The sequence below is a fragment of the Callionymus lyra genome, chromosome 13 (genome assembly GCF_982586985.1).
Source record: "Callionymus lyra chromosome 13, fCalLyr1.hap1.1, whole genome shotgun sequence".
NCBI classification, from domain to species: Eukaryota; Metazoa; Chordata; class Actinopteri; order Syngnathiformes; family Callionymidae; genus Callionymus; species Callionymus lyra.
This window is the reverse complement of record NC_141830.1, coordinates 17,753,752-17,769,274: the sequence shown is the minus strand read 5'-3', so window position 1 is coordinate 17,769,274 and position 15,523 is coordinate 17,753,752. Positions and strand designations below refer to the sequence as shown.

The window sequence follows — 15,523 nt, the reverse complement described above, 5'->3', positions numbered from 1 at the left end:
ATATGACACATCCTTATTTTACCTCTGTCAAACATAAAGAGGAATAAAGGTCAAATTATAATGGGATCAATGTTGCCCTTCCTTTAAAATATGGTGGTTTCACATGCTACTCAGACGTGCAGGGATTAAAATTGACGAGGAAGTTTATCTCAATCATAAAGCTGGACTAATGCCAGTAATAACATGAAAAAAAAAAATCCAAGATTTGTTTTCTGGCTGCGGCTTCACAAGTGTGGAGCAGATGTGTTCAAACTTGTCAAGAGCTGGGATGTGAGATTACAATTGTTGTATAATTTGGTGGCGGTAAAAGATGAGAAAATTCAAGCTTGAGTAATGATGTCAGAGACCAAACCCTTCTTATGTGTCTTGTGATTAAAAAGAAGGTCACATCATGAATTTAAAAATTCACAGTAGAGCCCCGGTGACACATCACCAGATAATAAAGTGAGTGTTGAAATAAAAAGTGTGTCAAACACTCTTACTCAATCCAGCTTGGAAAACCCAATTAAATCCGACACCTTTTAAAGTAAAGCAGCTGAGTTTAAGACTTTATTCTACAACAGGTTAGTAGAAAAGATTGACACAATGTGTATCAATGATCAAAGCTTTAGAGGCACTTTTTCTCTGGTCAACTTTTCTTGTGTTAAAGAATGTACAGAACTGAATAAATTCTCAGAATTCTATCTAAATAGTTTGAGAAAGAACATTTTACAATCCAAGATAATCATTACATGTCATAAGTACATCTTTATCTATCTGGACCAGTCACATTGTAACCTATGTAAATGGTTTATTGAAGAGAGTTGGCAGCATATACATCATGTACAATAAACAAGTAAAAAAAGTGCTGACATTTATAATGATCGTAAAATAATACTTTGAAGCTTATGTTGGATGTGAAATTTGTGGATTTTAAGAAATATGTAGAAACTTTAGCAACTAATCATAATGAAACCACAGAAGATGACACAGCTGCATCTTAGACTCTTCAAATGTGTTATACTTAAGGCACTTGTTAATGATAATAATAATAATAATAATAAACCCTCTGAAATTGACTGAATACAACATTTTTATTTTTTTTAATGAGATTGCTTTTAACGTTTGCACTTTGTTTTCCATTAATGTGTTGCTTACTGCATTTCACTTTCTTTTTAATGTTTAATTTCTATAGTTTATAGACATATACTGTATTTTCGACTTGTAAAATTATTTAAATAACTATTGGGAAAATTTATTTAAACTTTTATTGCTGGTATGTGCGGCAGAGTTTCTTATTGCCTATAATAATCAGTGAAAATCTCTTCATGAACACTATTACAAAAGCAGTTTTAACTAGTGAATTCATGAATTTATTTCTTATTTTTGACTCATCTGTTACCTATATAATGCTCTATTTATGCAACAAAAAAAAACATTTCCTGCTGAATAACCTTTCCACACAAGCTCTGTCATCGTCAGATCTGATCCAGAGATGATCAGTAAAAGCTTCCCTGAGCTTTCATGTTGAGAATCTCTGCAGCCAGTGTCTCCGCATCCGTCAAGTGAGGGAATATTTTCATGACGGCATCCACCTGACGAGGGTTGAAGATCGCGTAGAGTTTCTGGGAAAGCTCCGTCCTCTGCGGGTCCCGTGGCTGCTGAGTCCAGGACGGGAACGGTTGGTCGTCAGAGGAGCAGCAGAAGTCATAGAGCTCTGAAGCTTGAAGAGACGATCGGGAACTACGTGACGTTCCCTCGGGCCGTCCTTGCGAAGGGTTCGACCGATAATTCTGTTGATGTCCAGGTGTTTTGCTATGCTGGCTGGAAAGGCTCTGGCGATTCCATGACATGGTTGGGAATGTTCTGTTAGGTTGTGACTCAGGAAAGTAATTGAAAGCCATCGAAGCACTTAGACTTTCATAGGAACCGAGGCCAGAATCCAAATACTCGTGCGGAACCCACGCCTGGTTTACTGCCACAGAGCAACGTTTGGGATTTTCTCCAGGATCATCCCACCTGAGGAGGTTACTTTCACCGTCTTGAACGGGTAGTGAGGACCAAGTGTGCTTATTTGATTGTTGAGAAAAGGCTTGAGGGACAGTTTCGTTGAGAGAATGAGATTGTTTGTGTGTCAAATGTGGCTTTTTCGCTTCTCCCACTGTTGAAATGTGAGCCTTCTCTCTCAGCTCGTCAGCCAAAGAAACATAGGAGAGGTTGACCCGCTCTGGGTGGAAGAACTTACATTTGAGTCCGTAAGTACACTTCTTACCTGAGAGAGCAGACACAGAATTACAACAAGATCTCTAAAGCAGTCAGTCCACAGAATAGGCAATATAAATGATGAGTCATCGTTTTGAGATTTGCAAACGGGTTTTGAAAGACACAGTGAATACTCCCACTTCTCAACCGCTTCCTCTGGGTCTTTACATTTTCATTGAGGCTTTGCCAACATTACAAACACTATCTCTATAGTGCATAATTTCTATTCTATTCTATTTAGATTTTTTTCATTTTATTATTTTATTTCTGGGTGTTTTATTTGTGGTATATTGCTCTTACTGTTGTTTAAACTGAATTTCCCCTCGCGGGTCAAATAAAGGATTTCTGATTCTGATTTTGATTCTGATTCTGATCTCACCATATGGACAGAGCTGTTTCTTCTGCTCCATAGGCAGAGGCTTTTTCCTGAGAAAGTTGTCCAGACTGGGACCGTGGCGTCCAAGAGGATCATCTGGGGGCATGAACCTGGTGATTTCAATGACATTTAAATGAATACATTGAAGTATTACATACTTAAATGTTTTTCAGAGATTTTTTTTTTACTTATCGTTGACGAATGTGAACATAAGGAGCCTCTCCTCGATGCATTTCTTCCATTCAGGTCGTTCTCCTTGCAGGTCCCGGTACGTGTCATTGGACACGATCACACCGTCTGACTCATGCGCCAGTTTGACGATGAAGCGATCATCGTAGCAAACCACTCGCTTCCCGCCAACGTGTCGTGACGGAGTAAAAAACAACATCTTTTGTTTTTCCAGCTCCATTAGAATGTGTTGATCTGAAAGAGATACACGCTATGGTTAAAAGATACTTGAGTCTTAAGTTCCCAATCCCACCTTCTGCCCTGACAAGATTCAAGATTCAAAGTGTTTATTGTCATAGGTACTATGCACCAAGATACTATCTTTAGTGAACCATAATTCATATGGGACGTCTTGCTGAGGCAGCTAATTGTGGTAACAAGACGTATCTCTACTATGCTATTAAACAGGGTTCAACAACATATTTTGTCCAAGGACCCAAAAACTGTTGGGAACAGGGACAAATTGTTCTTGGATTTATCTTCCTGATTTTACAACTTAAGTTAATAGTGCGTTAATATATCAGCTCAATTTTAAAACTGTAGAAAAGAAGTGCTTAGGTTTAGGTTTAGGGCTGGGGTGTCAAAACGAGGAGGGCCGCATGGGGAAATAAAAAAGGGCAGAGGTCGGTTATCAACCAAGACATCTAACCAAGACTTATCTCACTCAGAGGTTCAAAATAAAAGCCTCTGTATCATCAACCCATTCAACACAAAACTTTTTCATGGAAATAAATAAGAATTTAGGAATAAACGTTGACACTAAGTATTGCTTTACTTTGTTTTTTTCCCATTTGACTTGTGTGGCATTTAATTTTTACAATTTTTGGAATGTCTCTGGTAGAATAATACAAAAAAATGTCAGCATAGAGCCAATTAACATGACATTTTATGACGTCTTAATAACAGCACAGGGTTCTCCTCCATTATTTTTATTGTTTGGCAGAGGATTTACTTTAAATGAAAAAAATCGATTTCATGTCAGGCATGAATTGCAACAGTGCTTTTGATGATTTTTCAACCGTAGTTTTAAGTCTCAAAGTTGTAAAAATGCTTATATGACAGTCAAATAACATTTAATTTTGATTTTATGTTTTGCTCTATAAGTTGTTATGAAGCTGATAAAGTTACTTTCAGCAGAAAATTCCTTGGTGGTTATCAGATATATGCATGACATGGCATCCATGTACGGTCCTGCTACTCTCCAAAGATCCTCACAATTGCAAAATATTAGATTAGATAAAACATTTCTTTGTACCACTTTTGGGAAATGTGTGTAGTCACCGCAGCAAGACTTAACACGACTGATATTTAGCAATGTTCTGTTTTGAGAATAAATAAATACAACTGCACTTCCTGATTGGGCTTTCACACCCTTGAGTGCTGGCTGGCATTTAACTTCCTTGTTTGTGTATTTAAAAGTGAACTATGAAATTACTCCAACCCCTCAAAACAAAATAACAAACAACTATTTGGTGACAGGTGACAATGTTTAAGCTCATTTTATTAAATATCTGCGATTGAAATAGCATGAACTACTGTCTTCAACACGCTTAAAGCAAGATGGAAGAGATATTTTTTATTGCTAAACTAGTTTTAGGCTGAGATGTTTTTAATCGCAACCAGGACTATAATAGTAACAGCTTCTTTTTATGGCCCTTTAACACTGATTTTTCAATGTTACAACATTACATGTTTGAGCTCAACCGCTTGTTTTGCATGTTATACTAAAATGATCAAAGTAGTAGTTATCTAATCAGCTATCAGTTATTGGTGCAATAATGTGTATTGAAAAAGTCATTAAAGGAATGTGTTTGGATTTCCTCCTGGCTTGTTATGATATTTCTAAAAGACGGAAGAGACTGACTCTGGCAAATAAGTACCATAGTTCCACATAAATAAAGGTGGAACTTTTTTCTCACCTTTGGACTCAACCCAATGTAAGGAATCAATGGCGGTGTTGTTAATGATTCTTCATGGACATCCAAAGACCAAAATCATCCTGAGATTTGAATATATGTGGACAAGTCTTGGTTTATATTCCACAAAATTCTCTGCACTATTTTCATTTGTTTTGAACAACTGTTCTAATGAAACATCACACCTTTTTTTAAACTGATGGCGCCACCTACTGACCTCTAAACAACATGACACTGCTTCATGAAGCTTCATCAACGCATCACTAGTTTACAAACCATATTATTGAATACACAGATATTCCATAATATGTACAATTTCATACCACATATTGGGGCGTCTGGTCTGGGCTGCTCCTTTCGCCATGTGGGGACAAAGACACTTATCCTTCTGTGACCTCTCTCAAGAAAGAAGTTGACTGCAAGCCGGATGCCTCGGCAGGAAAATATTTCCTTGTTTCCATGGCTGTAAAAAGGAAGGGTGATAAATATAAGTACAGCAAAATAAATAAGGAACTAAAGTCATATTTATTGAAACTGTCACCAAGTTTATGAATTAATGGGAGCAATTAGCCGGTCATTTCCTCATGCGACAGAGAGGAAAATACAAAATTTTCTACTGTTCAGTTCATTTATTCATTCATTTTTCAAATGTATTTTCATGTGTGATTCACAAATTTAAATAAACCTACCTCATAGCAACGTTGCTCCCATCTATAACAACTGGCCTCAAACCCGACTCCGCAGTCTTGCTATCTTGAGTTGAAGGTCTAAGTGGGTTTTGCGGAGGAGCTTCTTCGTACCGAACCAAGCTCTTCTTAGCAACGTTCCCACTGGACTCATGAGGCATGCTGGTCTGGACCAGTTCTCCAAGGACTGAGTTGGTGTCAGAGTTGAGGCCCAGTTTAGTCAGAGCAGCTTTCACCTGCGGTGTGGAGTATCCCAGTTTTCTGAAGAAGCCCACATGTTGCTGGAGTTCTTCGTGGTCCGGTTCGGAACCAGTGCTTTGATTCGACACCAACGAATCCATCTCGGAGGATCAGGGCAACTTCTGGAGATGTGCTTTACATCTGGTGCTTGAAGAAGAAATATATTATTTTTATTTCTATGTCATAGTATTTCTTTTTTTTCCAAATTATAGTTTATTCATTCATTTAATCAATTCTTTAAAGATTTATTTTTCCCAAACTCGTATTTAATATTTGATCTTAACATTCACCACTTGAGAAATAAATAATATTTCAACACAAGTTAAGGAAATTTTAGAATTAGTTTGTACTGACAAACACACGTTAAAATTAAATCAAATTCTGAGACTGTCTTTGACACACATGCTAGTTTTTTATTCAATTATTTTATTTGAATGTTTCAATTAGATGATCATATGGTGTCAGGATCATTTTAATTTTCTTGCTTCTCCTTTTTGCTTGTATTTTTCTTTTCACCCAATCAATCAGACTACACGTCAAAGTTAACACCTGTAAACTGTTTAAAAAACGTATATTTTTTTTATTGTTACTATTGATTATAACATTGTAAGGCACATATAGAAATATAATGTATATATTTGTGAAAAATAAATTTGAATTGGCAAATCAGAATCAGAAACTTTTATGCAGTGTTTTATTGGTTCTGTTCTTTTTTTATTACTTATTTTGTGTGTTATATTATTTAATTCATTTTTTTTGTACTGACACCACAAAAGAAAAATCCTATGTTGTGTTTACAACACTGAAAATAAAAGTTTCTGACTCTGGAACTCAACATAGGATTTTGGTGGCAGTATAGAATAAAAGAATGAAATAAGATAACACACAAAATAATAGAAAACAGAACCAAGCACCAATGATGTCAAACATAAACAAATAATCATATTTAAGGTGGGAAAAAAGTCTATCAGTGCCTTGAATGTAGCTTAACTATTGCTCCAGTTTCTCTGATCAAATTCACATCCTTTTTTTTTTTTTTTGTTTCTAAATCAAAATATATAAAAATACAAATATTAAACAACGAATAAAAGCTTTAAGAGAATTTTAAGAGTTTAAACTGCGGCTAAAATTAAACATTGACAGTTGAAATCCGAACAAGTACATCCACAAATATCACCTTTAAAGATGTACAGTTTACTTTCTCCTCACATATTACAGTGATATTCTCTTTATATATAAATATATATATATATAAACATATATATATATATATATATATATATATATATATATATATATATATATATATATATATATATATATATATATATATATATATAAAAAACATTACTAATACTCGTCTCAGCTAGAAGTTACTTTATAAACGGAACTCACCAGAATTAAAAACACTTGTAAACACTGCGGACGCGGCAAATATTGTTCATTCATTTAAAAGCGAGATCACCTCGTATTCGAGTTTTTGTCTCCTCTGGTTCCATTTGTGACGTGAAATCTGTTTTCCGAGGTAGTGTTCTTGTGTACCTGTGACCACGCCCCTCCCGGGCTTCCTCCTGCGTCACTGACGTGCGTGTGGGGCGTTTTCTATTGGGTGCTCGCCCACCAGGTGACGCCCGGATGACGACATTTCTTTCTTCAAATACTATAGAATCACCTCATGAATACACATCAAGACAACAATTAAATACAGGTAGTGTTTAAATTTTTATGGACATAAGATGAGTCAAATCTTTCAAGGAGCCGAGATCTCAAGCTGGCAATCATTTTTTTTAAAACTAATTTAGTGTAAATAACATTAGAACTTGGTCTACTAAATAATAAAACAACTTGCATAATTGTATAATTTGTAGATTGAATTCTATATGAGAATGTGTTAAAATATATGTACACTGTTAATAAACTATTTTTTGCTGATCGATATTTAATGAAATACATATTCAAATAAGGAGAGAAGAACTGTTATTTCTGCTTCTTAGTAATGCTTTACGTTATATTTGAATTAATGTAATTTAGTGAAATTCAATGTAACAACATGCTGACAAATACATTTCTTTCGATCATTAACACGTGTCATGTGTGCAGTTTACAGTATGTAATATAAATGTCATGTTATCATTCATGTGATCGTATAAGAAGGTCATGTGAACAGTAAGTACGTCATGGATTCCTCTTTTGTTTTATCTGTGTATATTTTATTCACATTACTTACTAGATTGAGATTTTCTCCCCTTTGTCTTGAACATTTTTTTGGTAGAATGACCCTGCTATGATGCGATTATGATGATTTTGACAATGCAACTGCTTTTATTGTGACAAGGTATGTTAGCTGCATGACTTTATACATTAAAGCAGGGGTCCCCAACATTTTTCGAACATCTGATCGGATAACTGTTAGGATTATATTCACGGCCCGATGTTCAGATAGAAAATGGTAAAAATACAATGCATGACCTGCAAAAAAACACAATTAAGAAAAAAAACATCTCACCAGAAAGCTGAATCAGCAAGAGCTCTTGACAGGTAACAAGATGTTTGTGTGTTTGCATCATTGTATATTTGATTGTATGTTGACAATGTTGTTCTGTATGTGTGTGTCTTCTAGCTTTTAAAGACTGTGTGCCAAAGTGTGAGCATGTTTGTGTTAAAGCATTAGTTATATGGAATGAGAATTTTTAAAGATACGTCTGTTTCTAAAAAGTGTGTGAGTTTGACTTGTTAGTCAAGAGTCAGTTAGTCAATATAATTTCTGAGAAATTACATTTTTATATTTATAAATGAAACACATTTTAGGCAGTTATAATAAAGCCTTTTTTTTATTTTATTTGTGTGCGGCTCGGGTACAGGGGGTTGAGAAACACTATATTAGAGGTTGTACATGTAGCGAGAATACTTTGGATTGGATCCTGTAAATATTGAACTTGAGTTATCATTACAGATACAGACACAGAGACATGGCTTTATTGAAATGCTCTCATTACAGCAACAATGATGATTGAGATAAATATAGGTCAAATTCTTGGCAAATTTTATACAAATAGCTATTCTATCACACACACATGCTTAGTTAATGTCCTTTCAATTGTCTACTTTTTGTTTTGCATCAAGGGTCTGAGAGGACTACAATTTAATCTATGCTGTATGTATTGCATACATTTACATTTGACAATAAAATAAGTTGAACTTGAACATGTATTTATTATTTTTTCTCCAAAATTAACAAAGTAAAACGATCACTTACAGGATATTAATTTAAACTAGAATAATATCATTTCCAGAAGACAATGCTGTGTGAATGCTGAATCTGCGGAATCTGTCCACTGAAATGCTACAAAGTATTGTATTAGTATTCAAAGTAAAATGAAAAATAGTTGATAATAACATCTGATGGCATGAAGGAGAAAGACTGATGTCAAAACGTTGAAATAAACTAAAAAGGGTTGCAAAGAAGAAAAAAAATAAGAAAAGGAAGAAGAAGACAAAGAAGGAGAAGAAGAAAAAGAAGAAAGAGAAAAAGTAGTAGAAGTTGTATTTTTAGTAGAAGTAGAAGAAGTAGTAGAATGAGTTGAAGAAGTAGTAGAAGTAGTAGAATTTGTAGTAGAAGTAAGTAAGTAAGTAAGTAATTAATTTATATTTATAGAGCGCTTTTCCAGACCAGGGTCACAAAGCGCTTAAACAATCAAAACAATACTCAATAAAATATATACTTCAAAGGTCAAGATAACACTGAGACAAACACAGGAGTCTCACAGAATCAAGTAAAACTTGCACAAATAAAAGTGTCTTGAGATGTTTCTTGAAAGAGTCAGTAGATCCATCAAGAGCAGAGAGAGAGGAAGATCGTTCCAAAGCTTAGGAGCAACAGCCTGGAAGGATTTCTCTCCTCTGGTCCTGAACTGTGTTCAGGAACCATCAGTAGATTCTGATCCACAGACCTCAGAGCCCGAAGTAGTAGTTGGAGTAAAATAAGTAATACAATGAGTTGTACAAGTAGTAGTAGAAGTAGTAGAAGTAGAAGTAGTAGAAGTGGAAGTAGAATACACAGTAAGAGTAGAAGACAGAGTTAGTAGTATTATTAGTAGTTAGTAGACAAAAGTGTTTTTAAAGTTAAATGAAGTTTCTAGGTGTGAGTAGATGAATGTACCTGAAGGTCAAAGTGGAAAGAGTTGAAACATAAGTTGAAGAGTTTCCCATTCAGCATTCACACAATAAAAAGGTAAGTTTGTAAGTAAGTAATGATAATTTCTAAAGTAATTAACTAATGTTGCATTTATATGCTTCTAGAAATAATAACATTTTTCAATTTTAAGTTTTTTCCAAAGTAATTTTCTCGCAATTAAACAAACTGAATTACGTGTGTGAATAGATTAATCTGGTTTAAAGTCCCTTATTTCTGTCCCTAATGGTAAATGTAAATATATATTTTTTTCAATTATTACAATTTTTATTTGTAATTCTGCTTTCCACTAGTATTATAATATATATAGTAACCTTGAGAATACTTTTAATCAAATTGAACTGGTGGAAAAGTCAGAACGAGCTGTTTCCAAAAGACGCCACTAGATGCCGCCAGATATCCATCTTAATCAGGCCAGCGACAGCTTTCTTGACTATTTCTTTAGTTTGGTAAACATTGTATTGTGTGGAGGTTTAAAATGCACGTGAGCGGTGTTCACGGTGCGTGATGCTGCCTGATGGTAAATACAGGGTTGAGTTCCGGCGAGTGGAGAAAGCAATCAGGGCCAGCCGGGTGACTCCTCCAAAGGGCCACACCTTTTGGTCCCAGGTGTCGTCGAGGCCTGATATTATTGCAGGGCAATGAGCTGCAGCCACACACACACACACACACACACACACACACACACACACACACACACACACACACACACACACACACACACACACACACACACACACACACACACACACACACAGGCTTCTCTTTTAGTACAGGCTGGAGGACAGACAATAACACATGCTCACAGAGTCACCTGGCTGGAGTGGATTATCCTCATCTTCATATTTAAAAAGGTTTTTTTGAGTGCATCAGCGCTCATCACACTCAGGACGACACAAGTTGTGATTCCAACCTGGCTGTGATGGACACATTTTTTGCAGTGGTTTGAGTGTTATTTGAATTGGGCGGTGTTGCTCGGTTTAAGCTCAGGATGTGGGGGATGAATTAAAAATGAATCAGATGGGACAGAGGGATGGAGGGTCAAAAGATATTTAAATTCAATTTTTTTTTTAGGGATTATCAGAATGCATCTCAGGCTTGTGAGGAGTTGATGAAAGAAGGACTTTAATTGATGTCTCTTTCTAACGAGATTTCTCAGGCTTGTTATTGTCACGTTTCAATATAAACAAATTATTCTCTTTGATTTCCCTCACCAACATTAAATATTTAGTCAAAATATATTGGTATTTGAACCTTTTGAGTTTTAATATAAATACAAAATGTTCACTTACACATCTGTTATTAAACATTATTAATAATGTCTCCTTTTTCATAAAAATCAAAGCAGTTGTTGCTCAATTAATTTCGATTAAAGCAACAATACACAAATAAATAAAGTGTTTTTTACGAGCCTGTCGTGTCCGAAAAGTGTAACTGCAAAGTAAATAAATAAATAATTACTTTCTGGTTTCCTGCTCAGTTGACAAAGTCTCTCAGTACTTCTTATGAAAACACAGTTTCTGACTCCCTGCTGTACAGACATTTTTTGACCACATGACACTCACAGAGGCAAGAAAGAAATGTGTTTGAAGTCAGGATGAACAACCAGAGAAGTTGTTCATCTTGACACAGAAACAACACAAGGGATACCAAAAAAAAAAAGTTTTCGGGCCCTAAGTGTTGATATAATCGACAGTTGTATTGTCAATAATTTACTTACATTTGCTAATATCCGTATGCATTTATACATCTTTAAATGCACTATTTTCAAAACAGAATGCCCTGAAATGGTTCAAGAAATGTAAACACAGAGTACAACAACTGTACAACAGTCCTTCACAAGTATTTCCGTATGATTTCCTGCAGCAATACCCACGTAGAAAGAAGGCGCTTATAACTAAAGCAATCCATCTTGTGTCATTGGTGTCAACGTGATTCACGATGTCCAATTTAACCCTCGTTTGAAACTTAAGTAAATTGGGCAGGACAGCTCCACCCTTTGTGTAGCCACACGACAAACGCTCGCTGACAAGCGCTTTCAAATGAACACTTTCACCGCATTCATCTTGCTCAGGTCTCACTTCAGACACACGGCTGCCTGTCTTACAGATCAGCAAGCAAAGAACTCCTGGCATTTTGAGCAAAGGAGGCGAGTGCTGGACCCGGAGAGGTGTGTGGCAGTGATGGACAATATGCTGGGAGGTTGGAGGGGAAACCTTCTAAAGCCAGGTTTAATTGAAGTCGCTCGACTAAAAAGATTCTTTTAACACTAAAATAGGCTGTTATCAGCTGTTGAAACTGGAACCTATTGGATGTTGGAATGGAGATCTGAATCACTGAAGGTGACAGAGATTAATGGACGTCCTTGTATGGTATATATATATAGTTCCTTTTTTATCCCAGTCAATTTTCATTGAGCTACAGTGATCTTAAAGGGATATATAAAAATGAAATAAAGTAAAATCTACATGTTTGCACCAGAACCTTTTACATTGACATGCAAATGTTTATTTACTTTTCTTTCCTATAAGTCCTTATATGTGGTTCGCAGTTATATGGGGGCCACATTAATACAGTGTTTTTAGGGGCCTTCATGCAAAAATAAAGGAGCGAACATTGTAAAATTGAGTATTAAGCTAAAAATGCTAAAATGTGTATTGTATTGTAGTTCATATGACTTAAAAAAGTAAATCTCACATGAAATATTTAGTTTTCACAAATATTATTATATTCACATAAATCTATTTTAGGGGCAATACATAGTGATGGTCTGATGAAGCTTCATGAAGCAGTGTCATTATTTTTTAGAGTCCACTAGATGGCGGTCTCTGCACTATTTTCCTCTGTTTTGAACAACTGTTACTAATGAAACATCACATCATTTTAAAAGGAATGGCGCCACCTACTGACCTCTAAATAAAATGACACTGCTTCATGAAGCCTCATCACTAGCAATTAATACTCACAACAATGCCAAAAAGGACACAAGTCCTAACACAAAAAAACCCTAATATTATATTTTGAGACTAGTAATGAATGTATTTACTAAATAAATGTATAGGTTCTACATGATCTCTTTACCTCATGAGGGCCTCATAAATACAGTCAAAGGGCCGCATGTACCACACTTTCCCCAGGTCTGTTTAAGGTAGAAATGGCAGTGTCATTATTTTCAGATCCCACTAGATGGCGGTCTCTGCACTATGTTCCTTTGTTTTGAACAACTGAAACGTAACGTCTCTTTTAAAGTGATGGCGCCACCTACTGAACTCTTTACGACATGACACTGCTTCATGAAGCTTCATCAGTAGTATTAGGGGTTCGTTAGTTTTATTATTTTTTCTTCAAATGGCATTTCTTTTTTTGCAATTTTTCTAAGGTTTTAGTCTTAAAATAGAGAAAGGAAAATCACTTTTTACCGCACAGTTAATTGCAAGTAAATTCTGCAAAATATATATATATGTATTTTCCTTGAAACAAATGTAGACCACAGATGATTAAAAGATCATCAGGGATAGTGCAGCTGTGGCCCCTGCGCAGGTGTAACCTCCGCTCGAGTCCTTGGACAAGACCAAAAGCAGCAAACCATGTTCTGATTAATTACCCCCGTCAGAGCAGGTCATTTACGCTTACCTGCTATTCTGCATGTGACTCATGCGTACCCCTCCGAGCATCACATGTGTTGGAGGATGTTGCTGCGAACACAGAGGACCACGCAGACAAAAAAAAAAAAAAACCCTGGTGTGTGAAAGCGATTCATGCTCAGGCAGGCAGGAAGGCAGGCAACGCTCCAAGCTATTCATTACTATTGATGTCAGAATCCACAACAAGAAGTGATGGCTGAACCTCCCGCAGCCTGTACTGGTTTAAGCCAAAGCTCTTCTCCCCCAGCTGTTGCTCTCTGTCTCCACGTTGGAGGAGAGACTTGTCATGATTAATGCACACTCTGCTGGGAATCTCCGGGAAGGGGAGAACCTGAAGTTTCTGCCGAGGAGCTTCGTTCAAATTGTAGTGAATCAGTCTCCGAGTAGAGGAAAAAAAAAAAAAAACTGCATCAGAATTGAAAATCAAGCATTCAGCCATGTGTGATGGCTCTGCTGCTGGAGATGAATCCGACGCCAACGTGCTGCTGCTGCTCCTGCGCCTCTCTGACAGTTTTTCAACTCTTATTAATCAACTCAGCCTTAAGCCTTGAAAGGGTTGGTTCATCCGAGAGACAAATAATAATTTAAGTCACATTCAATCCAGATTGAAAGGAAGTTAATGGAGGGGATTTTTTTTCTTTTGTTCTGAGTACACAGGTAACAGTGATTAATGACGTGACGGCTCGTCTCGTTCCATGTCGTCCCCCCGTCAGAGGCTTTTTGTTCTTTGCCGACGGTGTTCTGTGTTTAACTTGTATACTGATAACACCAAGTTGATTCGGCTTAGCGGCAGGGCTGGAGTGCGGGAGATATTGTTCATCTCGGAGAGCAGCTGTTTGCTCATTTCAAGGCTGCTCCCGAGGGTTTCGGATATAAGCCTTTGCAGCTTTGCAGTAAAATGTTAAATAACACTTTAATAGATTGTAATTACTTCTAATAGCCTACTTGGTGATTCGGGTGACATAGTAGTTGGCGGGGTTTGTCTTACTAGCTTATTTTAAAAAAACATTCTAAAAGGTTTATATTCAAGTAAGTAAGTAAGTAAGTAAGTAATTTTTATTTGTATAGCCTTTTCCAGACCAGGGTCACAAAGCGCTTAAACAATCAAAACAATATTCAATAAAGTATATACTTTAAAGATCAAGATAAAACTGATAACACAACAGGAGTTCCAGAAAATCAAGGAAAAGCCTGAACAAATAAAAACGTCTTAAACAGCAACATTTTTTGACTCATATTGTTGCTATTATTTTCTTTTTCTCCATCGTTATTATAACCTTTTTCTTCTTTGGGACTTTTTTGTTTTCGGCTTGAAGGCCCCTAAAAAAAAAAAATCGCTGCACAATGTGGCCCCCTTAGCAAATGACCTTCCTACTCTTGCTGTAAATGGTCCACAAGTGGTTGTCTGTTTACAAGCGCCCCGACCCTTTGTAGCTGGGACAAGCCTCGGCCCTCTAAGGAGGAGAAAAATTAATGACACAGTGGGAATTAAAAATGTAGTAACCATCGTTCGTCTTGTGTTTTTCATCCTGACAATGGAGTGAATTGAAAGCTGCCGGCTGTCTCTGGAGGTATGAAGGACAGTTGGAGAGTGGACGTCAGTTAAAAGGGACCATGATGAGTCAGACTTCCCAACGATCTATAAAAGTGTCTGAAATATTGGGTTCATACTTAATCTGCAACCCAAAGAATGTGGAAGTTCTTCCTCTTAAAGGAAGAAATATTGCACGTGCAGTGATGATTAATGAAGTTCTGTGGAATTGACAACCGACTCTGTAATAGCTCCATTAGGAACGCCCCCTAAAGATTGATACATCGCCCACCCCGCGCTGCAGCTTTTCAGTAAACGTGCTTTGGGGCTATATCACTTGGTTTTGATGAGCTCTAAATCACTCATATCTTCCACTGTGGGGAAGGCTTTGGCCACAAAGGAAGAGTGATGTCTTCCTTGTTTCATTTTATTCTCCCTCAACAGTTTATGGAGTTCTTAACCTCACAGC

The 15,523-nt window shown here is 36.4% G+C and overlaps 1 protein-coding gene across 3 annotated transcripts; it reads right to left on the bottom strand.

Annotated features, from left to right (window-relative positions):
* Positions 1 to 536: 536 nt before the first annotated feature.
* Positions 537 to 7,213, bottom strand: zc3h12aa (zinc finger CCCH-type containing 12Aa). Of its 3 annotated transcripts, none has more exons than XM_087806030.1 (6): positions 7,083 to 7,213; positions 5,451 to 5,834; positions 5,085 to 5,224; positions 2,806 to 3,040; positions 2,621 to 2,727; positions 537 to 2,251 (listed from the first exon to the last, which is right to left on the bottom strand). In XM_087806030.1, exons 2-6 carry the CDS (start codon positions 5,786 to 5,788, stop codon positions 1,479 to 1,481), a joined length of 1,593 nt encoding a protein of 530 aa, XP_087662156.1. In that variant the 5' UTR covers positions 5,789 to 5,834; positions 7,083 to 7,213; the 3' UTR covers positions 537 to 1,478. The 3 variants fall into 3 exon arrangements, with proteins under 3 accessions (XP_087662156.1, XP_087662157.1, XP_087662159.1); XM_087806031.1 differs by having other exon boundaries at positions 7,153 to 7,185; XM_087806033.1 differs by having other exon boundaries at positions 5,451 to 5,828; positions 7,153 to 7,169.
* Positions 7,214 to 15,523: the final 8,310 nt, after the last annotated feature.